The 24,257-nt window shown below is 41.8% G+C and overlaps 1 protein-coding gene across 1 annotated transcript in view; it reads right to left on the bottom strand.

Annotated features, from left to right (window-relative positions):
* The window catches only part of cyp4v2b (cytochrome P450, family 4, subfamily V, member 2b), a 46,325-nt gene that overhangs the window by 2,592 nt on the left and 19,476 nt on the right, over positions 1-24,257 (bottom strand). The window contains exons 6-10 of the mRNA XM_073064540.1: positions 19,510-19,636; positions 16,442-16,636; positions 10,791-10,893; positions 9,418-9,552; positions 854-1,033 (exon numbers count right to left, since the gene is read on the bottom strand). Coding sequence (XP_072920641.1) covers positions 854-1,033; positions 9,418-9,552; positions 10,791-10,893; positions 16,442-16,636; positions 19,510-19,636 — 740 coding nt within the window. The remainder of the gene's footprint in view (positions 1-853; positions 1,034-9,417; positions 9,553-10,790; positions 10,894-16,441; positions 16,637-19,509; positions 19,637-24,257) is intronic.

The raw sequence follows: 24,257 nt of genomic DNA, 5'->3' as shown, positions 1-24,257 counted from the left end.
TATTATTTCCACTTTAAATACAGTATGTTGATCTACTGTTCTCTGTGGAGGACTGTTATGCTAGAGGGTAGTGATGTTATGAGAAAGGAGCTTTCCGTGGAAGATTGCTCAGATGGAGTGGTGTTTGGAAGCAATGTAGAGAGTGCTTTGGGACGCTCCTGCGGGAGGTACAGGTGACCCTGGAGAAGTACTTTCATTCTTCCTGACTCTAGAAAGATACCACTTCTTCTTTACCAGCAACTTTTGATTTGATCCTGCATCATAAAGACGTCAATTTTTCTCTGCTTAGCCTCGCATTACAAACTGACAGCATGCCAATCTGCATAGATTCACAAGTTCCCCTCCCCTTTTGGACAGATCTCTGAGCCTCTGCAAAATCCCTAACTTCCTACCTACTGGCTCTAAGAACTCTCCAGCCCCAAGTTTATATGCAATAACTTGTTTAATCTTAGTTGCCCACTGGGATATAGTGCTAACTAATTGAAATCCTTAGTGCAGTTTTTGTAATAAACTCCATTTTCATCTTGATTATTAAAACTGCAAAAGGTTATTACTTTCAACAGATCAATTCCTATCTTTTGGTGAATGAGGAAAAAACAATATTCTGCTACATACGCTGCCAATTTGCCACAGGTTTACAGAAAATTTATGACTAGGCTTAGGTAAATTAAAACCAGCAAAATCTTAAGTTGTAACTGGTCTTTGGAAAAATAGGTTATATTGCACCCTGTGTCATAGTGTGCACAATGTCCACCTAATTTTATATTAAGATAACAGAATGGTACTGTTACAATCTTGGTAAATAGCTGTTCACAAAACACGCTATAGGTACTACACTTTGAGGCATACATACCTATGCAGTTTCTAGGTCCACCTGAGAATGGAATAAAGGAATAGGGATTCATTTTACATGAATTCTCTGGCAGAAATCGCTCAGGCCTAAACTCCTCAGGGTCAGGAAAATACCTCGGATCTCTGTGTAGTGCATAAGGAATGATTATTGCATTGACTCCTTTGGGTACATTAAACCCTCCTGAAAAACAGAAGTTAAAGATACAACATTGATTGTTTTAATGGCATTCATTCAGTCAACTGTTCTTCAGAAAATATTAAGTAGAGACATAAAAGTCATTACGTACTTGTGTATATGCGTAACATCTTACATTATGTAAAAGCAATGCCTTGGGCCGTTAAGTAAATTTTTGAGGGTAGTAATAAGTATTCTGTATGAAAGTTGATAAATTCTTGAGCAATGAGGTGAGTTTTTGATTTTCATATTTTCCCACATTTCCTTTGGAGAAATTTGAACAAAATGATTCACAGGACGATTTAAAGCCACTGCACTTGATCTGTAACGTTCATCACTAAGCTGTAACCATCTTTACAGCAGCCAAGGCTGATCATCCCTTCACTGCAGTTGGACCTCGAAGCCACTCAACTCACTGGCTTCATTGTTGCTGGTGATTTCAATCATGTCAACTTAAAAGCAGTCCTACCAAAGTCTACAAGGCTTCCTGCCCTCATCGCAGATACTCAGTCCTGATGAAGGGTCTCGGCCCGAAACGTCGACAGTGCTTCTCCCTATAGATGCTGCCTGGCCTGCTGTGTTCCACCAGCATTTTGTGTGTGTTACTCAGACCACATATCCGTTTTGCTAACCCTTGCATACAGGTCACTGGTTAAATGAGTCAAACCAGTTTACAGGGAGATCAGGACCTGGCCAGAAGGTGCCACCTCAGTGCTGCAGGACTGTTTCTAAAGCACGGACGGGAGCAGATTCACCGAGGCAGCTACCTATGATCATCATGTCAACATTGATGAATAATGCAAGACTGATGACTGGCTACATAGCAAAACACATCGAGGACATTAACGGATTAAATACTGCACTGTCAGGGTAAACCAGAAACCATGGCTGACTGTGAGGTTCGTGCACTGCTTAGGGATCAGGACACTGCCCTCAGATCAGGGGTAGGACGAGTCTAAGGTCAGCAAGAGTTGTGTTCACATGGACCGTCAGGAAGGCAAAGCAAGAATACTCACAGACACCTTTCTGATACCAGGGACACGCAGCACATGTGGCAAGTATACAAACCATACTAAATTACAAGACTACCCTGCACATCAGATGGTGTTGCCTCCCTTCCTGATAGGCTGAATGCCTTCTATGCACAATTTGACGCAAGAAATGACGTGACTTTCTGAGCCTCTGTACCTCCCTCGGCAACCGGATCCTCAACTTCAGCACCTATATTTCACTAGTTTGAGGAGGGTTGGTACGTCACTAAAGACACTCACAGTTTCTACAGATATACTAAGGAGAGCATTCTAACTGGCTGCATCACCGTCTGGTAATTTGGGGGGGGGGGGAGATAGGGGGCTACTGCACAGGACCAAAGTAAGCTGCAGAGCGATGTAAAATTAGTCAATTCCATCATGGGCACTGGCTTCTGTAGTGACAGGATACCTTCACGGAGCAATGTCTCGAAAAGGTGGCGTCCATTATTAAGGACCCCCATCATCCTGAGCATGCCCTCTTCTCATTGTTACCATCAGTAGGAGGTACAGAAGACTGAAGACACACAGCGATTCAGGAACAGTTTCTTCCCCTCTACCATTCGATTTCTGAATGAGCCTTGAACCCATGAACACTACTCACTGCTTTTTTATTTCTATTTTTTGCACTACTTATTTAATTTAAATATTTAATGTATTTTCATACTGTAGTTCAGTTTTTTCTCTAATATTACGTATACTGCTGCTGCTATGTTAACAAATTTCACGACATACGTTGGTGGTTTTAAACCCGACACTGATTCTGACATTGAGAATGGTCACTCTGGCCACGGCAAAGGTAAGGAGAATCCTAGCCAGGGTAAGTCCATGCAAGGCTTCAGGGCCGGACAACATACCCGGTCCAATGATGAAGGATTGTGCGGCCCAGCTAATAGAGATTTTAACAGACATATTTAACATCTCTTTGCAATAGTCCACTGTCCCTGTAGGCCTCAAAGCAGCCACCATCATTCCAGTGCCCGAGAGAGTGACAGTAACAGGCCTAAATGATTACCGCGCAGTGGCACTGACCTCAACAATCATGAAGTGCTTTGAGTGGCTGGTAAAGCATCATATAAAATCCCAGCTTCCTGCTACACTGGAACTTGTCCTGTTCACCTACCACTCAAACCTGTACACTAATGATGCCATCGCCTTGGCCCTCCACTCCAACCTGTCCCACCTAGAAAACAGTGCCTCATACACAAGGCTGTTGTTCATCAACTTCAGCTTAACGTTTAACACAATCATCCTTCAGAGGCTGATGGGTAAACTGTCCTCGTTGGGGCTCAACAACCCTCTCGGTAGCTGAATCTTGGACTTCTTGACAGAAAGACCCCAGTCAGTCTGGGTTTGCAGCAACGTCTCAAATTCCATCACGCTGAGCACTGGTGACCCCCACCCCCCTCCAGCAGGGCTGTGCGCTCAGGATCCAACTAAAACTGTATCAAGTTCACTGCTGGTTGGCCTCATCAGCAATAGTGATGAGTGGGCATACAGACTGATGTAGAGACTGATGTCAAATGGTGTGAGAACAGCAACCCGAGTTTTGACATGGACAAGACAAGAATGTGGGATTCAGGAAGGCACAGATCCACAGCTTTCCATTGCACCTCGATGGCTCTGCCATGGAGAGAGTGAAGAGTACTAAATTTCTTGGTGTGCACACTACGGACAATCTAACCTGGACCTACAGCACCTCCTCATTACTCAAGAAGGTACAGCAGAATCCACATTTTCTGAGGAGACTAGAGCGTGCAAGGCTCCCTGCTCCCGTTCTAACAACATTCTACAGAAGCACCATCAAGAGTGTCCAATCTGGCTGCATCACTGTGTTGTACGGAAGCTGCAAAACCTTACAGAGGATAGCAAGAACCACCAAGAGAATCACTGGTGTCTCACTTCCCCATTTGTGACAGTTACCAGGAGCATTGTACATGAAGGGCTCAAAGTGTACCTGAGGATCTCTACCCATTTCACAATCTCTCTGACCCATTACCATCAGGAAGGAGATCCAGGAGCATCAGGACCAGCACTGCCTGACTGGACAACAGCTTCTTCCCTCAGGCTGTGAGACGAATGAACACCCTGCCACCATGAAGTCTCATCAGCAAGACAACGAGATGTTTACAGTTTACCTGTGCTGCACACTCCATGCACATTGGCTTGTATTTTATTAGCTTGCATGTGTAATATTTTGCTTTATGTACTGTGTGTGGCAAGTTTTGTGGGTGCACCACAGTCCAGAGGAACTTTGTTTTGTTTGGTTGCATGTATGTATGTATTAACTTTAACTTAATTGTAAGAGTTTCCACTGTCAAATAAAACATTTACCAGCATTAGGGACGTAGCTGAATCCGTGGGCATTCATCTACATCCTTGATGCAGCTCCTGAATTGAACGCTAGGAATCATGTTGAAACCTGAAATCCTTTGACCAGGTGGTTGGACACTAACAATTGAACACTGTCACTTAATATCAACTGAACACTTTCAGTAATCCACCTTTGTATCACACCTTCAGATAGATAACTCTTAATTTGATGGTAATATAATGATAAATTATAACTGCTAATAACCTCTAAACTCCCATGAACCAAGTACATCTCTCAAGGCAAAATTCAAATCATCTAGCCAATATCATAATGCTTTCCAATAATATTTGCATAAACTTTAGCAACTCTCAGGAGAAATTCTTTCAGTGATATTGTGGTGCCTGCTTGCTATCAGAGGCAATAAAGCTTCCAAGGCGATGTCAGCACCCCACTTATTTCCGCCAAACAAACAACAAAATACGTTGTCATGTGCTGTATAAAATGGGAACTGCCTGCATTGCATAGTGACATGTTTCCAGATATCATTCTTTGCCAGGCTTGGAGCCATTGGTTAAGGAACATGATTAGAACGATGCATTGTGACATGTGATATCACTAGTTAGTACTATATATAGTGCGACATCACCGGTCAACATTGCCTCTTTCAAAAATGACTACGCATTCTCAGGACAGGTGCTTCTATGTCTATTAAAATCACAGTGGAAACTTAGCCCATTGTTAAAGTGAATGGAATCCAATGTAACAAAAACCCATCTACTGCCCATTCAAAATATGAAGGGTGAGAAAGGTTTGTGAGTCCCTCATTATGGTTTATAAGAATTTTGGTTGAATGATAAAACTATTATGCACTTGAATAGAAGAAACTATGTCAAAAATATAATTTTAACCCAAATATCTAGAACCACATATCAAAATCAAGGCACTCATTAAATGCAAGAAAAATGTTTATTTGCATTGCTCAATAGAACAAATATTGTCCTTACAAGATAAAGCTCTGCTATACTCTTATCAAAAGGTGGTCAATATTTGATTCGGTAACATGAAGACTATTCAGTAAAGCAGCAACACTTTTACTAAAACTAGCAGTTACATGAAAAGTAGACGATGCATTGATTGGTGCATGAGAGTGATGGTTTGGAAGGGGCCAACAAATAATTTGTACATGGCCCTCTGCCGGGAAATCCAATGAGCACAAATTGACTAAACAAGTGTTATTGTAGTGGAACACGCGAAGCAAATCAGATACAGCTACAGACTGTAGGTTAAGGCAGGGAACATCAACCAGCAGAAAATCAATGGGGCTGGGCTAAAAATCAAAAGGGCAGAGCTTGCCACCGATCAATGATCAGAGTTAACATAGACTTTGTACCACTGGAACACTTCCTGACTGTCAACTGATTTTGGTTTTTCCCAAAAACTTGACTACATTGTACAGAAAAAATATGGTGTTAAATGACTCAATGTGTCCCGGATAATTCTTAGAAAGCAAACTCCATATTCAATGTCAGACTCACAAATCAGACATCATGGGCTACATGGGATCCAGGCTGAATTGCAAGCTTGATTCGGCACTAACATGCCCACTGAAAACAAAGGTTGTTATTCTGGTGAACCACCACAAACGGTGGTGTTCAGCAAGCTTCTGAACTGGGACTTCCATTGTTTGCAATATACATCAGTGACCTCGATGAAAATGCAGATGGATAGATTAGCAAATTTGTTGATGACATCAAGATTAGTTGAACTTTAGACAGTATAAAGGACTATCAAAGAATATAGCAGGTTATAAACAAGAGAAAATCTACAGATGCTGGAAATCCAAGCAACACACACAAAATGCTGGAAGAAGCCCAGGCAGCATCTATGGAAAAGAGTCAAGAATTGCTATTTTAGACCAAAACCCTTCATCTCAGGACTACAGATAAAAAAGATGAGGTCAAACTATAAAGGTGGGGGGAGGGGAGAAAGAAATACCAGGTAGTAGGTGATAGGTGAATTTGAAAGAGGGGGAGGGATGAGGAGCTGGGAAATTGACTGGTGAAAGAGATACAAGACTGGGGAAGTGGGAATCTGACAAGAGAGGACATGAGGCCATGGAAGAAAGAAAAGGGGGAGAAGGAGCACCAGAGGGAGGTGATGGGCAGGTAAGGAGAGGGAAATAGGAATGGGGAGTGGTGAAGGAGGGTGGGGGATCATTACCAGAAGTTTGAGAAATCGATGTTCATGCTATCAGGTTGGAGGCTACCCAGACGGAATATCAGGTGTTGTTCCCCCAACCTGAGTGTGGCCTCATCGTGGCAATAGAGGAGGCCATGAACTGACATGTCAGAATGGGAAGTAGAATTAAAATGGGTGACACTGGGAGAACCCACTTTTTCTGGCGGACGGAGCGTAGGTGCTCGGTGAAGCGGTCTCCAAATCTACGTCGGGGCTCACTGATACACAGGAGGCCACACCGGGAGCACCGGATACAGTAGATGAGCCCAGCATACTCACAGGTGAAGTGTCGCTTCACCTGGAAGGACTGTTTGGGCCCTGAATGGTAGTGAGGGACATGGTGTAGGGGCAGGTATGGCACTTGTTCCACTTGCATGGATAAGTGCCAAGAGGGAGATCAGTGGGGTGGGACAAATGGACAGGGAGTCGCGTAGGAAGTGATCCTGCGGAAAGCAGAAAGTTGGGGGGGTGGGGTAGGGTAGGTGGAATCCTGTTGGAAGATGATGGAAGTTACAGAGAATTGTGTGCTGGACACGGAGGCTGGTGGGTGAAGACAAGAGATATACTCTCCCCGTGGGGTAGCAGGAGGATAGGGTGAGGGCACACGTGCGTGAAGTGGAAGAAACACGGTTGAGGGCAGCACTGATGGTGGAGGAAGGGAAGCCCCTCTCTTTGAAGGAGGAGGACATTTCCTTAGTTCTAGAATGAAAAGCTTCATCCTGTGAGCAAATGCAGCAGACATGGAGGTATTGAGAGAAGGGGATGGCATTTTTACAAGTAACAGGGTGGGAAGAGGTATAGTCCATCTCGCTGTGAGAATCAGTGGATTTATTAAAGACATCATTAGAAAGACTGTCTCCAGAGATAGATGGAGAGAGGTTGAGAAAGAGGAGGGAGGCATCTGAAGTAGACCAGGTAAATTTGAGGACAGGGAAGAAGTAGGAGGTAAATTTGATGAAGTCGATGAGTTCAGCACAGGTGCAGGAAGCAGTGCCAATGCAGTTGCCGATGTAGTATAGGAGGAGTTGAGGGGATGACACCAGTGCTGGCTTGGAACAGAGACTGCTCCACGTAGCTGACAGAAAACAGCAGGCATAGTTGGGACCCATGTGAGTGCCCACGGCTACACATTTTGTTTGAAGGAAGTGGGAGAAGCCAAAGGAGCAACTATTGAGAGTGAGGACAAATCCACCAGATGGAGGGAGAGTGGTGGTGGAGGGGAACTGGTTGGGTCTGGTGTCCAGAAAGAAAAGGAGAGCTCTGAGGCCTTCCAGGTGGGGAAAGGTTATAGATCAGTTACAGATAAGGGCAGGGAAGTGGCAGATGGAGTTTAATCCAGACAAGTGGGAGGTGCTGCTCTTTTGGAGGTCAAATGAAAGCAGAAAGTATACAGTTAATGTCAGACTTCTTAATAGCATAGAAGTATGGAGGAATTATAGGATCCTGGCCTATAATTCACTTAAAGTGGCTACTCAAATGAATAGGGTCATATAAAAGGAATATGGAATTATTACCTTCATTGGTAGAGATGGAATAAGGAAGTCATGCTGAAGCTATTTAAAATACAGCCAGTCCACACAGAGTGCACTTCTAGTCGCCACATTATCACAAGGATGTGGAGACCATGGTGAGGGTCTGCATTAGAGACTAGGAGGGTATGAGCTAAAGTATATGAACAGGTTAGATAACCCTGGATTGTTCTCCTTAGGCCAAGTGGAGACCTGATAGAGATTTTTTAAATTTATGAGACTCAAAGTTAGGCTAGACAATTAAAACACATTTTCCAGGGTGGAAAATTTTAAAATTTTATTCCACAAAATAATGGTTTTAAGATTAGGAGGAGGAAATTTAAAGGTGATGTGAGGAGCAAGTTGTTTTTTTTAAAGTGCTAGGTGCTTGGAATGGGTTACCAGGGGTAGGAGTGGAATTAGGCAGTTTAGTGAAGTTTAAGCGCTTTAGATAGACACTGAAGGATGACAGAAATGGAGGGACATGGACGTTAAACGGGAAGCCATTTAGTATAAAAATCAGGATTATGATCAGCACAACATTGTGAGGTAAATGGCTTGTCCAATGCTGGACTGTTCTATCTATTCCAGGATTTGTCAGGGCAAGGATTAAAGGCAGATAGGAAAGTAAGATTCAGCAATGCAGCTTCCCATTGACTCCTCACAATTGACTGCACAAAATGCAGAAGCAGCATTGAAAACCTCAGGAACGTAAATCACGAGTGCACTGGGTCCCTGGGTGGGTGATAGAAGGAGCATACCACACCACAAACTACACAAACAACAACCACCTACCCTATCAGTTAGAAGAGCCCACAATTGCCAGAATTCCCAGTCCCTGCCGAAGCAGGCTGGGAGTAAGGCATCCTCCATCCCAACAGACTGCCTGAGAAGCTGTGCACCTGAAATACAGGTGGGCTGTGATAGAAAATCAGAGACCTCACACAACCATTATTCTCACTGCTTTACAATTCTTTCCTTTGTCATAGAAACTGGGTGACATGGTGCACAAAACTGTGATGCCACATGATCCTATGTTTAAGGCTGGATATCACTTTTTAAGCAAACTCAGCACAGCTGTATAGCAGAATGGAGAAAACAATGTTCATCTCAAATTATTTGCGCAATTAGTCTCTTTTTATGTTTCCTAATTAACTCATTCAATTAAATAATTCAACCATTTATATCAAGCACTGTAATGCAAGCTTTAAATCAAGTACAGGATTCGAGTTATCCCACAAAACAATGAAAACAGATAATGCAACTTGCCCTCGACTGAGAAGCGATATCACACCAACTTACCAATATAGCAATCCTCAAGCAAAGTACGACCAAAAATTGGAACAGAAGGGAACAAACGCAGAGATTCCTTAATAACACACTGTAGGTACTGGAGATTCTTCAGATCTTCCATCGAAGGAGGGTGATCCGAATTACCTGATAATAACAATCAATTTCAAAACTAATTTTCAGATAAATCCCATTTTATCATGCAGAGGACGGTGGGGAGCACATGGAACGAGCTGCCAGGGGAGGTGGTTCAGGCAGGTACAATAGGTATTATTTCAATAGCTACATGGAGGTGTGCAGCTTAGAAAGACATGGGCCAAATGCAGGAAATTGGGACTAGCAGGGTGAGCATTGTGATTGGTATTGACCTGCTGGACTGAACAGCCTGTATCTGCGTTGTATTCCTACATTGCCAAGACAGAAGCCAGGTATTAATAGTATCCATGGAAGGGCTGGGGGTGGATGTGGGGAGAGAAAGAGACTGGAGTAGTTGACAGAAAGAACAGATAGAAAAGGTGAAATTTCATATTCTCAAACATCAAGCCATTAGGATAGGCAAGAAATAAACCATGTTTGTGTGTATACATTATTATTATTATGATCTCAGACATTACTACAGTAAGATCTATTAACAGTAAAATACATCATGTTTATTTATAAATCAGAATATTTCAACCTCCATCCCAATTCACTTTTCCTTTTATTATATACTTTCCACCTTTAACTTTTCTCTACTTTCTGATCTACATACCCTCAAACTCTTCCTCCCCATTCGGACCTACCTTCTACTCCCTCACATTATGTGACTACATATCACCTTTTCCAGACTCCAACTTATCTCAAGTATGGCCTATTCCTTCTCAAATCTGCCCCCATCACCGCTAAACAGAGCCGGGGAAAGTTAGCTGAAATACTTTCGATGAAAACTGCTAATCCTGGTGATGCATAGATGTGTGGCTAGAAACTCATTTTGCAAGCAGACTGATTTGGTTGTGAATGTTTATTAGGGAGAGGTATGGAGTTGGATAGTAAGTTAAACAGTTTTGTTGTGGGAGCCAAAGAGAATGGATTCTTAATTCCCTATACTTACTTGGAAGAAACTTCTGCTCCTTCAGAACTGAACTTTGTTTGGAACAATCTGACAATTCAGAAACAGTGGAGGACAGAGGAGAGGGGAAGTGATGTGAGCTAGAGCTGGGGGCCGTCCAAATATATATGATACTGAAACTGATTTATCAGTTGGTTTTAGCTACTTAGCAACTGTTCAGATGCAGTTCCTAGTATATTAAAGGTTCTCCCAATATATTAAAATATTTCAGATGTTTTAAGTTACTATGATATGCAATGTAATACCAATGACTTATAAAGTAAGTATTGGAACATACCAAAAACATCACCCAACTCTTCCTGAACTTTCTTTAGTACATCAGGATGGGACCCCAAGAGATGAAGAGCCCAGTTTATTGCAGCAGCTGTAGTATCATGGCCCTGATGGAAGAAATATAAAGTAACCCCTTTTAAAAATATAAAGTACACTGAAATTCATTCATGGCAAAAAAAAGCCATATTTTATAGATTGGGTATTAACAAACAGTTATCAGCATGGTTAAACAGAATTAAAAATTTAAATAAACTGTCTTATTAATGGATGTTTATTTGATAAAAATGACAACTATTTTAACTCATAATTTAAGTAGAATATTTCACTCTTTAATACAATTTCTCATTACATTTTATTTTCCAAAATTAACAAATCTTTTCTTAAACTCAGATGCTCTGGCTAATTCTTATAGATTGTCAATTTGCCATTTCTGAAGGATTTAAAGTGTCATGCAAATTATCGTTAACAGGAAAACAAGAAATTCGACTTCCTTGAATAAAAAAAAGTTTTGACTTCAAATGCAACATTTCTGATGCATTTAATGAGTGCCTTGTGGGGAAGATGTTTCCTCTCGAGGGAGGACCAAAGGGCATAGCCTCAGAATAGACAGATGCCCATTTAAGACACAGATGCAGAGGAATTTCTTTAGTCAGAGCATTGTGAACCTGTGGAACTCATTACCACAGACAGCTGTGGAGGCCAAGTCATTGAGTATATTTAAAAAGGAGGTTAATAGTTTCTTTGTTAGTCAGGGTGTCAAAGGTAACGGGGAGAAGGCAAGAGAATGGGATTGAGAAGGATAATAAATCAGCCATGATGGAATAGCAGAGCAGATTCAATGGACCAAGTGGCTTAATTCTGCTCCTATGTCTTACGGAACAGCCATCAGAAGCTGTGAATGTGGGTTTGATAGCAACATTTTAAGAGAAGTTTGGATAAGTACATGAATGGGAGGGGTATGAAGGGCTATTTCTAGGTGTGGGTTAATGAAACTAAACAAAGTAACAGCTTTGCATGGACTAGATGGGCTGAAGGGCCTGTTTTCTGTGCTGCAGTGCTCTATGACTCAATATTCTCAATGTATTAAATTTAACACTTACATAAAATGCAACATTATAAAATAATATTCCAAGACCTCTCTATTTATCAAGACATTATTCACCATATTATGACTAAATTCAGCTGTTTACATAATGACTAATTATCTTCTTATAATGATAGCTTCCATTCATTTGGTACATTGAATGTAGTAACACCCCAATGGTCTTTCCAGAGGCATTCTCAAGTAAACTGAAGCCAAGCCACATATTAAGGCAGATCACAAAAAACACGGTCAAAGGTTTAGATTTTAGACAGTTCTTAAGTGAAGTTAAAGAAAGTGGTACGGGAATTCAGAACACAAGGCCTTGGAAGCTGAAGGCACAGCCAATGTGAGTATGGGGATCACAGATGATCTGCATTAGAATTAGAAAATCTGAAAATATAAACATCTTGATTTTATTTCCATTACAATAAGACATGCATCTTTACTTAAAAATACTGAGTTTAACACTTATCTACCCATGTAAACAAAAATCATCCATCATAATCTACACTTTCTAAATTTTGATCACTCTTATTTGTTCAACACTCACTGGTCCAGGGACCATTAACCAAACTTTTCTGATATCTAACATGTTGAGATAGCAATTAAAAAACAGAAAATACATTCATTACAGCAGAAAATTACTACAAACTTTTACACCAAAATTTTTCTGTGTTTCAATAATCTTTTATATTCTATAGACAATACTATTTACAATGACCAATAACCCCTACAAGATTATCAATTCCTCCTTGGATTTTTTACTTGGTGGCTATTACATACAAAAATCTGCTTTTACAGCTTCTTCTATTTACAATACTGCTGTCAAGATCTAATTCTCTTGCTATCCCCATTTCCTTCCGACAGGTACACTTTCATTCTTTTCCTCTCTCATCACACACCTCATCCGCCCCAAACCTCACTTTTTTTTTTAAAAAAGCATCAATATTGGCTCCCTTTACTCAGTTGCATAATAAGTAGTCTTTATCACGGCAGTCCATCGAGTGTATACTAGCGCCCAACACAGCGAGCCCATCGGTCTCACTCTCTTGTTATTTTCCTGTAGTTCTGCAATTAATTCTCTTTCACATGTGCATCAATGGCTCTTTCATTCTTATCTACAATAAGGACTAATTCACTATAGTCAATCAGCCTACAGACAATGCTTTGGGACCCGAAAAGAAATAAGATCCCTAAGTGGAGCAGTCACAGTGAAATAATACAAGTTCCACGTGGACAGCACATAATGTAAGACGTATCTCAAGTCCCTGGGCCTGAGATGCAGCAGCATCATCATCTCCTAAATTCACTCAGATTTTTCTGCACTTTCCTAAAGGTGCTCCTTTCCTTGGAATGACACAAGTACAAACAGATATTCACAAAACCATTCTGTCTCTAGCAGTCAACAGACCTAGATCCCTGGTGTCATGGATTATTGATTACCTGACTGGTAGACCACAGTACGTACGCTTGCAACACTGTGTCAGACAGAGTAGTCAGCAGCACTGGGGCTCCACAGGGGACTGTCCTGTCTCCCTTTCTCTTCACCATCTCCACCTCGGACTTCAACTACTTCACAGAGTCTTGCCATCTTCAGAAGTTTTCTGATGACTCTGCCATAGTTGCATGCATCAGCAAGGGAGATGAGGCTGAGTACAGGACTATGGTGGGAAACTTTGTCACATGGTGCGAGCAGAATCATTTGCAGCTTAATGTGAAAAAGAATAAGGAGCTGGTGGTGGACCTGAGGAGGGCTAAGGCACCGGTGACCCCTGTTTCCATCCAAGGGGTCAGTGTGGACATGGTGGAGGATTACAAATACCTGGGGATACGAATTGACAATAAACTGGACTGAGAACTGAAAGAACACTGAGGCTGTCTACAAGAAGGGTCAGAGCCGTCTCTATTTCCTGAGGAGACTGAGGTCCTTTAACATCTGCCAGACCATGCTGAGGATGTTTTGTGAGTCTGTGGTGGCCAGTGCTATCATGTTTGCTGTTGTGTGCTGGGGCAGCAGGCTGAGGGTAGCAGACACCAACAGAATCAACAAACTCATTCGTAAGGCCAGTGATGTTGTGGGGGTGGAACTGGACTCTCTGAAGGTGGGGTCTGAAAAGAGGATGCTGTCCAAGTTGCATGCCATCTTGGACAATGACTCCCATCCACTCCATAATGTACTGGTTAGGCACAGGAGTACATTCAGCCAAAGACTCATTCTACCAAGATGTAACACTGAGCGTCATAGGAAACCATTCCTGCCTGTGGCCATCAAACTTTACAACTCCTCCCTCGGAGTGTCAGGCACTCTAAGCCAATAGGCTGGTCCTGGACTTACAAACCCCATTTCCAGAAAAGTTGGGATATTTTCCAAAATGCAATAAAAACAAAAATCTGTGATATGTTAATTCACGTGAACCCTTATTTAACTGACAAAAGTACAAAGAAAAGATTTTCAATAGTTTTACTGACCAACTTAATTGTATTTTGTAAATATACACAAATTTAGAATTTGATGGCTGCAACACACTCAACAAAAGTTGGGACAGAGTTAAAATAAGATTGAAAAGTGCACAGACTATTCAAGTAACACCGGTTTGGAAGACTCCACATTAAGCAGGCTAATTGGTAGCAGGTGGGGTATCTTGACTGGGTATAAAAGTAGCATTCATCAAAGGCACAGTCAAACAAGGATGGGTCATGGCTCACCCCTTTGTGCCAAAATTCGTGAGAGAATTGTTAGTCAGTTCAAAAGGAACATTTCCCAATTCAAGATTGCAGAGAATTTAGGTCTTTCAACATCTACAGTACATAATATTGTGAAAAGATTCAGAGAATTCAGAGACATCTCAGTGTGTAAAGGGCAAGGTCAGAAACCACTGTTGAATGCGCGTGATCTTCGAGCCCTCAGGTGGCACTGCCTAAGAAACCGTCATGCTACTGTGACAATTATAGCCACCTGGGCTCGGGAGTACTTCGGAAAACCATTGTCACTTAACACAGTCCGTCGCTGCATCCAGAAATGCAACTTGAAACTGTAATACGCAAGGAGGAAGCCATACATCAATTCTATGCAGAAACGCCGGTGAGTTCTCTGGGCCCGAGCTCATCTCAGATGGACCGAAAGACTGTGGAACCGTGTGCTGTGGTCAGATGAGTCCACATTTCAGCTAGTTTTCGGAAAAAACGGGCGTTGAGTTCTCTGTGCCAAAGATGAAAATGACCATCCTGATTGTTATCAGCGAAAGGTGCAAAAGCCAGCATCTGTGATGGCATGGGGGTGCATCAGTGCCCACGGCATGGGTGAGTTGCATGTATGTGAAGGTACCATTGACTCTGAGGCGTATATTAGGATTTTAGAGAGACATATGTTGCCATCAAGGCGACGTCTCTTCCTGGGACGTCCATGCTTATTTCAGCAGGACAATGCCAGACCACATTCTGCACGTGCTACAACAGCATGGCTTTGTAGGCACAGAGTGCGTGTGCTTGACTGGCCTGCTGCCAGTCCAGATCTATCTCCTATTGAAAATGTATGGCACATCATGAAGAGGAGAATCAGACAACGGAGACCACGGACTGTTGAGCAGCTGAAATCTTATATCAAGCAAGAATGGACAAAATGTCCTATTGCAAATCTACTACAATTAGTATCCTCAATTCCAAAACGATTTAGAAGTGTTATTAAAAGGTGATGTAACACAATAGTAAACATGCCTCTGTCCCAACTTTTGTTGAGTGTGTTCAGCCACCAAATTCTAAATTTGTATATATTTACAAAATACAATTAAGCTGGTCAGTAAAACTATTGAAAATCTTTTCTTTGTACTTTTGTCAGTTAAATAAAGGTTCACGTGAATTATCATATCACAGATTTTTGTTTTTATTGCATTTTGGAAAATATCCCAACTTTTCTGGAAATGGGGTTTGTATTTCCACTTGGCATGATTAACTTATTATTATTTAATTATTTATGGTTTTATATTACTATATTTCTACACCATTCTTGGTTGGTGCGGTTATAACGAAACCCAGTTTCCCTCGGGATCAATAAAGTATGTCTGTCTGTCTGTCTGTCTGACCTATGTCTGTAATTTAACTCACAAATTAAGAGATGTAATCAGGCTTTCAGTATACTTATAAATAACGTACATATCAGAAGTAGCCTGGAAAATGCATTGTAAAAAGTATTTTCAGATAATAATTAATTGTTTCCTATTTTACGATGCACAATATTTAAACTTTAACACTAGTAATTCTGCAGATGTGGGAAATCTAGAGCCACAGACAGAAAATGCGGAGCAAATCAGGCAGGCTCTATAGAAGGGAGTAACTTGTCAACGTTTCAGGCTGAGACCATTCATTGGGACTGGGAAGGAAGGGCACAGAAAACAGAATAAGGTGGTGGGGAGAAATTAAAATGTTAACACCTTATTAAGTATAAACAAAAGAGTATCATTTAACTATATAGTAAATGTTTATCCACTCTCAGTAATCACAACCCTCGTATTATTATTTGATCCTACACACACATCAATTAAAACAACTTGCTACTTCTGCACATGACATCTTACCTCAAATATGAATGTGTTCACTTCCTCTTTAATGTCCTGCTGACTCAGCTTTTCTCCATTTTCATAGGTTGCACTGAGTAACACATCAAGAAAGGCCTTACACTTCTTCTTGCTCTGTAATTCGGAGTCTGAATCGGAACCGTGACGCTGAAATTCTCCAGAATTCTCGATCTTCTCAGACCTCTCAGCAATCACCTGAAATGGCTCACAAGTGAATTACTCTGGAACGGATTCTAACAGATCTTCATTCCCCTACTTCCAGCCAACATCTATCAGATCCCAACATCCCCAAAAGCAGATACTGAACATAGATGTGAGAGAGGTGAAGTAAAATCAAAGAGAGCTGAAAACAGTGAGCACACTGGGCACTGTCTGCGGAGTGCAAAATAGTCAGCATTTCATTTTCAAATGTGTCCTCAGACCGAGAGATTAACTTTCCTAATGCCTCCAATCCCACAATCAAGATTACCTGCCCCAGAAGGTCAAGAAATCCTCTCTGGACTGTTCCCTATCCTAACTGAACATAGAATAGTACAGCACATTACAGGCCCTTCGGCCCACAATGTTGTGCCGACCCTCAAACCCTGCCTCCCATATAACCCCCCACCTTAAATTCCTCCATATACCTGTCTAGTAGTCTCTTAAATTTCACTAGTGTATCTGCCTCCACCACTGACTCAGGCAGTGCATTCCACGCACCAACCACTCTCTGAGTGAAAAACCTTCCTCTAATATCCCCCTTGAACTTCCCTCCCCTTAACTTAAAGCCATGTCCTCTTGTACTGAGCAGTGGTGCCCTGGGGAAGAGGCGCTGGCTGTCCACCCTGTCTATTCCTCTTAATATCTTGTACACCTCTATCATGCCTCCTCTCATCCTCCTTCTCTCCAAAGAGTAAAGCCCTAGCTCCCTTAATCTCTGATCATAATCCATACTCTCTAAACCAGGCAGCATCCTGGTAAATCTCCTCTGTACCCTTTCCAATGCTTCCACATCCTTCCTATAGTGAGGCAACCAGAACTGGACACAGTACTCCAAGTGTGGCCTAACTAGAGTTTTATAGAGCTGCATCATTACATCGTGTCTGTTAAACTCTATCCCTCGACTTATGAAAGCTAACACCCCATAAGCTTTCTTAATTACCCTATCTACCTGTGAGGCAACTTTCAGGGATCTGTGGACATGTACCCCCAGATCTCTCTGCTCCTCCACACTACCAAGTATCCTGCCATTTACTTTGTACTCTGCCTTGGAGTTTGTCCTTCCAAAGTGTAGCACCTCACAATTCTCTGGGTTGAACTCCATCTGCCACTTCTCAGCCCACTTCTGCATCCTATCAATGTCTTTCTACAATCTTCCACAATCCTCTACACTATCTACAACACCACCAACCTTTGTGTCGTCTGCAAACTTGCCAACCCACCCTTCTACACCCACACCCAGATCGTTAATAAAAATCACAAGAAGGAGAGGTCCCAGAACAGATCCTTGTGGGACACCACTAGTCACAACCCTCCAATCTGAATGTACTCCCTCCACCACGACCCTCTGCCTTCTGCAGGCAAGCCAATTCTGAATCCACCTGGCCAAACTTCCCTGGATCCCATGCCTTCTGACTTTCTGAATAAGCCTACCATGTGGAACCTTGTCAAATGCCTTACTAAAATCCATGTAGATCACATCCACTGCACTACCCTCATCTATATGCCTGGTCAACTCCTCAAAGAACTCTATCAGGCTTGTTAGACACGATCTGCCCTTCACAAAGCCATGCTGACTGTCCCTGATCAGACCATGATTCTCTAAATGTCCATAGATCCTATCTCTAAGAATCTTTTCCAACAGCTTTCCCACCACAGACGGAAGGCTCACTGGTCTGTAATTACCTGGACTATCCCTACTACCTTTTTTGAACAAGGGGACAACATTCGCCTCCCTCCAATCCTCCGGCACCATTCCCGTGGACAACGAGGACATAAAGATCCTAGACAGAGGTTCAGCAATCTCTTCCCTTGCCTCGTGGAGCAGCCTGGGGAATATTCCATCAGGCCCCGGGGACTTATCTGTCCTAATGTATTTTAACAACTCCAACACCTCCTCTCCCTTAATATCAACATGCTCCAGAATATCAACCTCACTCATATTGTTCTCACCGTCATCAAGTTCCCTCTCAGTGGTGAATACTGAAGAGAAGTATTCATTGAGGACCTTGCTCACTTCCACAGCCTCCAAGCACATCTTCCCACTTTTATCTCTAATCGGTCCTACCTTCACTCCTGTCATCCTTTTGTTCTTCACATAACTGAAGAATGCCTTGGGGTTCTGAGCCCGAGGGTTCATGATCTATCTAAACTGAAGGTAATGCTGATCTCAGTTCCATAGCCCAAGGCACTGATTGACTGTGCTCTTTCCTGTAAGATCCACTTCAATAAAGAACCAGACCCTAAATACCAAGGAGTACCAAGGAAAAAGAGGAAGTTGTAAGAAAATCAGTGCCCTGTCCTTTTATATGGCAAATCAGAAAGGGAGGAATTCGCACTTGAATCCTAATGAAAAGCTTAAAAAAACAAAGTATACAGGTGGAAGGGTTTATTTTTACATGAAATGGAATTGTAGCCATTAACATCCCACCCATAACTGTCTGAAAAAAGGTCATTTACAAGAGCAGATATTTAACACCAATAAATTATTCAGTACATCTGAAGACCATGTTACTATTAATACATTTTAAATATTGCTTTATTAATGTCCTTGTTCATCTCCAAGAGTCAATTGGTCATTTAAAAAAGAAAGCTAATCAAAAGAACAAAAATTAACCTGCTGATACTAGGTACCTCAAACGATAAAAAATGCAGTCAAGGATTCATCTGCAGAAAGTGGAGACCAACACTAAGTGTGATTTTGAACATATTCAGTTGTGCTGTAATCCTGCTGAGCTGTAATAACATTCCAGTTTTGGTAGGGAACTTCCACTCAAACTGTTCCATCTCCTGGTTTTCAATGAGCTGCAGCCCCACTAGCTAAATGCTTTTAATATTTTATGTTTTATTTTATCTGATAATAAACCTACCTTTTCTGTGAAAGTGTGTAGGATTTTGAGGACCCTTTCATGTTCCTTCCCTTCTCCAAATGCGTTGTAAGCAAAGTCAGGCCAAAACCATGGCATTTTCTGCCTGCGGTGTATCAAGTCACTCATCCTAAATAGGGTGGAATAATTACCTGCGTTATAGCACACTCAAGCCTCACTCTGCCCAATGGTTCACATCTGTAAACAAACAGTCATCTGTTAATGATCAACTTGTCTCAAATACCTACTGCCATTACCTTGGAGTCATATGATAGAAATCCAGAATTCTCCGCTTTAACACCTTTGATGAAATGTCATCATTACACTGTCAATTCAAGAATCCTACCTCCAGCCTGTATGAAAGCTTAATAAATGCATCACCTGCATGAGCACATTCACGGCTACTTTATTAGATATACCTGTACACCTGCCCATTAATGGAAATATCTAATTAGGCAATAATATGGCAGCTACTCAATGCATAAAAGCATATAGACATGGTCAAGAGGTTCAGTTGTTGTTCAGACCAAAGCTTCAAAAGGTTCATTTATTATCAAAGTACACCAACTCTGAAATTCTTCTTTTCCAGATATCCATGAAACCGAGAAAGAGAAGAAAGGCAACATGATCATCAACCCCCAAATTCCTCCTCTCTACCAGAAAAAAAAGACGAACAAAAACGGAACAGGCACGTCAACTCCCAAATCCTGCTCCCTTGTGCACAAAAATATGAGATCGGGCAAAAAACACTAAATACAAAAAAAACCATAAGACTGAAAAAAAAGTCCACCGTCCAAGTCCTCATCCAAAATGCAGAAAATCTGGGCAACATTCTCCCTCTCAGTAGCAGAGCGATCTAACCAGCGATTAAAAAGGCAGTCTCCCCTCTCCATTGCCAAGCGATAAAAAGGCAGACTCCCTCTCCGTAGCAGAGTGATCTCACCAACAATAAAAAGGCAGGCATCTGGCATTAATCTCCCTCTGGCCTTAATCTGTGTGCAATGGAAGCTCTAAGCAGTGAAATAGAGTCGAACACTGGTTCACAGCCTTCGCACCATGAGGTTCCCACACGCTGCCTCTGCCTCACAGAATCCCCTCGGAGACTGCAGAGCGCTGAAACACTCAAACGATCTCCAAACCTCAAATCACAGGCTCCAATAGTTCCAGAACCATGTTCAAGATGAAAAACAAACGTAAAAGACATAAAAGAAGTGAAACATATCCATGATCCATGACCTATCCAGACATTGTCGACCAAAGTATTGTACGCAGAAACCATCTTGACTGGAAGTCATGACCAAACAAGAATGAGGAAGAAATGTAATCCACGTGATTTTGACCACAGAATGGTTGTTGGTGCCAGCCGGGGTGGTTTGATTACCTCAGAAACTGCTGATCTCCTGGATTTTCATGCACAACTGTCTGTAGAATACTGTGCTGTACTGTTCTATGTTCTAACCTGAGGTTGTGACTGAAATACTGAAGGAACTCAGCAAGTCGGTTAGCATCTATGAAAAGAAATAAACAGTCAACGTTTTGAGCAAAGGCCCTTCAGTGGTGCAAAAAAACAAAAAGAAAAATCCAGTGAATGGCAGTTCTGTCGACGAAAACGCCTTGTTAAAGAGAGAGGTCAGAAGAGAATGGACAGACAGAAAGATGACAGCAACTCTAATAACCACGCATTACAACAGGGGTGTGCAGAAGAGCATCTCTGAACACACAATACATTGAACCTTTAAGTGGATGGGCTACAGCAGCAGAAGACCACGAACATACTCTCGTGGCCATTATTTTTGGTACAGGGGGTGGAGGTGCTTAATTAAGTGGGCACTGTGCACGTAAATAATACAGCACCACCATGGCATTTCAGCTATTGTCAACCACATTGTCTACGATTGCATGTGCTGTTAGTTCATTTAGTGTGTTTCAGGCATAACTTTCTTCTGTAGACATGCACATTTGTGGTAGAAGGAGATGAAACTCAAAAATATTGATAAACATTGAAAAAGATAGGCACATGGATGAAAGAAAATTAGAGGGATATGTGGGAGGGAAGGATTAGATTGAACTTGGAATATGTAAAAAGGTCAGCACGGCATCATGGGCCAAGAGGCCAGTAGTGTTCTATGTTCTAAGATGAGGTTATAACTGAAATACTGAAGGAACACAGTAAGTCAGTCAGCATCCAGGGAGGGGAATAAGTGGTCGATGTTTTTTGTGTACAGTTCTGGTCACCGAATTATAGGAAAGACGTCAACAAAATAGAGAGAGTACAGAGAAGATTTACTAGAATGTTACCTGGGTTTCAGCACCTAAGTTACAGAGAAAGGTTGAACAAGTTAGGTCTTTATTCTTTGGAGCATAAAAGGTTAAGGGGGGACTTGATAGAGGTATTTAAAATTATGAGGGGGATAGATAGAGTTGACATGGATAGGCTTTTTCCATTGAGAGTAGGGGAGATTCAAACAAGAGGACAGGAGTTGAGAGTTAGGAGGTAAAAATTTAAGGGTAACATGAGGGGGAATTTCTTTACTCAGAGAGTGGTAGCTGTGTGGAACGAGCTTCCAGTAGAAGTGGTAGAAGCAGTATTGTCATTTAAAGTAAAATTGGATAGGTATATGGACAGGAAAGGAATGAAGGGTTATGGGCTGAGTGCGGGTCAGTGGGACTATGTGATGGAAAGCGTTCAGCATGGACTAGAAGGGCCGAGATGGCCAGTTTCCGTGTTGTAATTGTTATATGGTTTTAGGCTCACGTCCTGATGAAGGACCTTGGCCCGAAGCATTGACTACTTATTCCACTCCATTGATGTTGCCTGACTTGCTGAGCCCCCTCTAGCATTTCAAAGTTCCAAGAATATTTATTAATAAAGTATGTATATTCTATACAACCTTGGGATTTATCTCCTTACAGGCAGCCACGGAACAAAGAAATCCAATAGAACCCGTTAAAAAAAGAGGAGCTTGCTGACTTCCTCCAGCATTGTGTATGTTTTAGTCAAGGTTTCCAGTACAGTTAGTCCCCGAGTTATGAACATCCAACTTGCAAGCTGAGGAAGGAGGACGTCGTCCGCCATTTTAAGTCGGATCGCAATGCCGTCCGCCATTTTAAGTTCGATCGCAACACTGTCCGACATTTTAAGTCGTTGCCATTGACAATGTGTTGAGTGTGTAACTTTGTATTTGACTTAAATATTTCTTAGCAAGATTCACACTGACCCCACCCCCCTTTTCCGGTCGGCTGGTGACACAGTGAGATCAGCGCCGGGCTCAAGAACAGAGGGTCCCGAGTTCAATCCAGTGACAGATCGCTCCCGACCACGCTCTCCATCCGTGCCAGGTTGATGTCGAGCTCATAACTCGACCTCATAAAAAAAACACTGCCACCTCCAGTTTAAATTCCCACGCGGAATATTATGCAGGATCAAATACCCAAACCCAGCACAACCCCCACTTGTCCCATTTAACCTGTCTCAGTGCAGTGGACTGTAGGACCCAGGGAATTCAGTGCGGTGGTACTTAGGACCCGGCAGAGCTCAGGAGCCGACAAAGCTCGGGACCCGCCACCCGCAGTGTTTCTGTTCCGTTGACGGGAAGCGATCACGATTGAAAATAAAGTGGAAATAATAAAGCATTTGGAAAGAGGTGAAACATCATCAGTCATTGGAAAAGTGTTAGGCTACTGTCGGTCAACAATTGGAACAATTTTAAAGGATAAAGTGAGAATAATGGAGCATGTGAAAGGCCCTGCCCCGATGAAAGCTACAATTATTACTAAGGAACGCAGTGGTTTAATTATTGGAATACATACGTTTCTTAGGTGTTTTACATGCATAGGAAGGTAAAATAGATACTATATACTAAGACAAACGTTTGACTAACTGACACTAAATAATACTGGATGCCCTTGTTCCGCCTTACATACAAATCTGACTTAAAGACGGACTCAGGAACGGAACTCATTCATAACCTGGGGACTGCCTATATCTGCATAATCTATTGTGTTTGTAACTGAAACAGTAGTTGTTTTTAGCTCCCAAAGCTTCCACCAGGAATTATGTTGGCAACTTATGTTGTTAACTGCGACCTTGCTTTTAACCAGCGGGCCACCTTACAATGCCACAGACAGATACAAGGGAAATTGTTTCTGGAAATTCTTTCAGGGAACTGGGTAGGAAAATCCCTTAAACTTTCTAGGCCTCAGTAGGGATGGATGGGAGGTGATTCTAAAGGACTACCCTACCTTAAATGAATAAAAGTTGTTTTCTTTTAGAAAAAGTTTTCATAGTATTTACATCCTGAAGCATTCTCTAATCTGTTATCCATCTCCAGCACAAGTTAAAATTGAGGGAAAAGTGAAAGACGCGTGGGATCAATTTTGGTTGTATGTTAATTTAAACTTAAATTAAAAGCTTTTTTTCTGTTTCTTAGTTTTATATATTTTCCTGTCATGGGATGGCTGTATAGATATGTTGTACTGTATCTGCTCTATGATATGCTGTGCTGCTTTGTAAAATAAGAATAAATAATAATAAAAATTTGAATTACAAAAAAGAATTGCAGTTAGGACTTAACAATGTCATTAGATATCAAGATGTACAGTTTGGCTGCTGAATCTGACCTATGACCTTCAAGCATTAAAATCAGAGTTGGTGCAAGTCAGGCAAAATTCAGTCAATATGTCATTAGGAGAATTAACTGCCATCTACCTGACAAAAGCAGATTTAAAATTCACTCCAGAATCGGGAATTT

The sequence above is a fragment of the Hemitrygon akajei genome, chromosome 13, assembly GCF_048418815.1.
Source record: "Hemitrygon akajei chromosome 13, sHemAka1.3, whole genome shotgun sequence".
In the NCBI taxonomy this organism is placed as follows: domain Eukaryota; kingdom Metazoa; phylum Chordata; class Chondrichthyes; order Myliobatiformes; family Dasyatidae; genus Hemitrygon; species Hemitrygon akajei.
The sequence above is the reverse complement of the archived record's forward strand: the minus strand, read 5'-3'. Positions and strand labels throughout refer to the sequence as shown.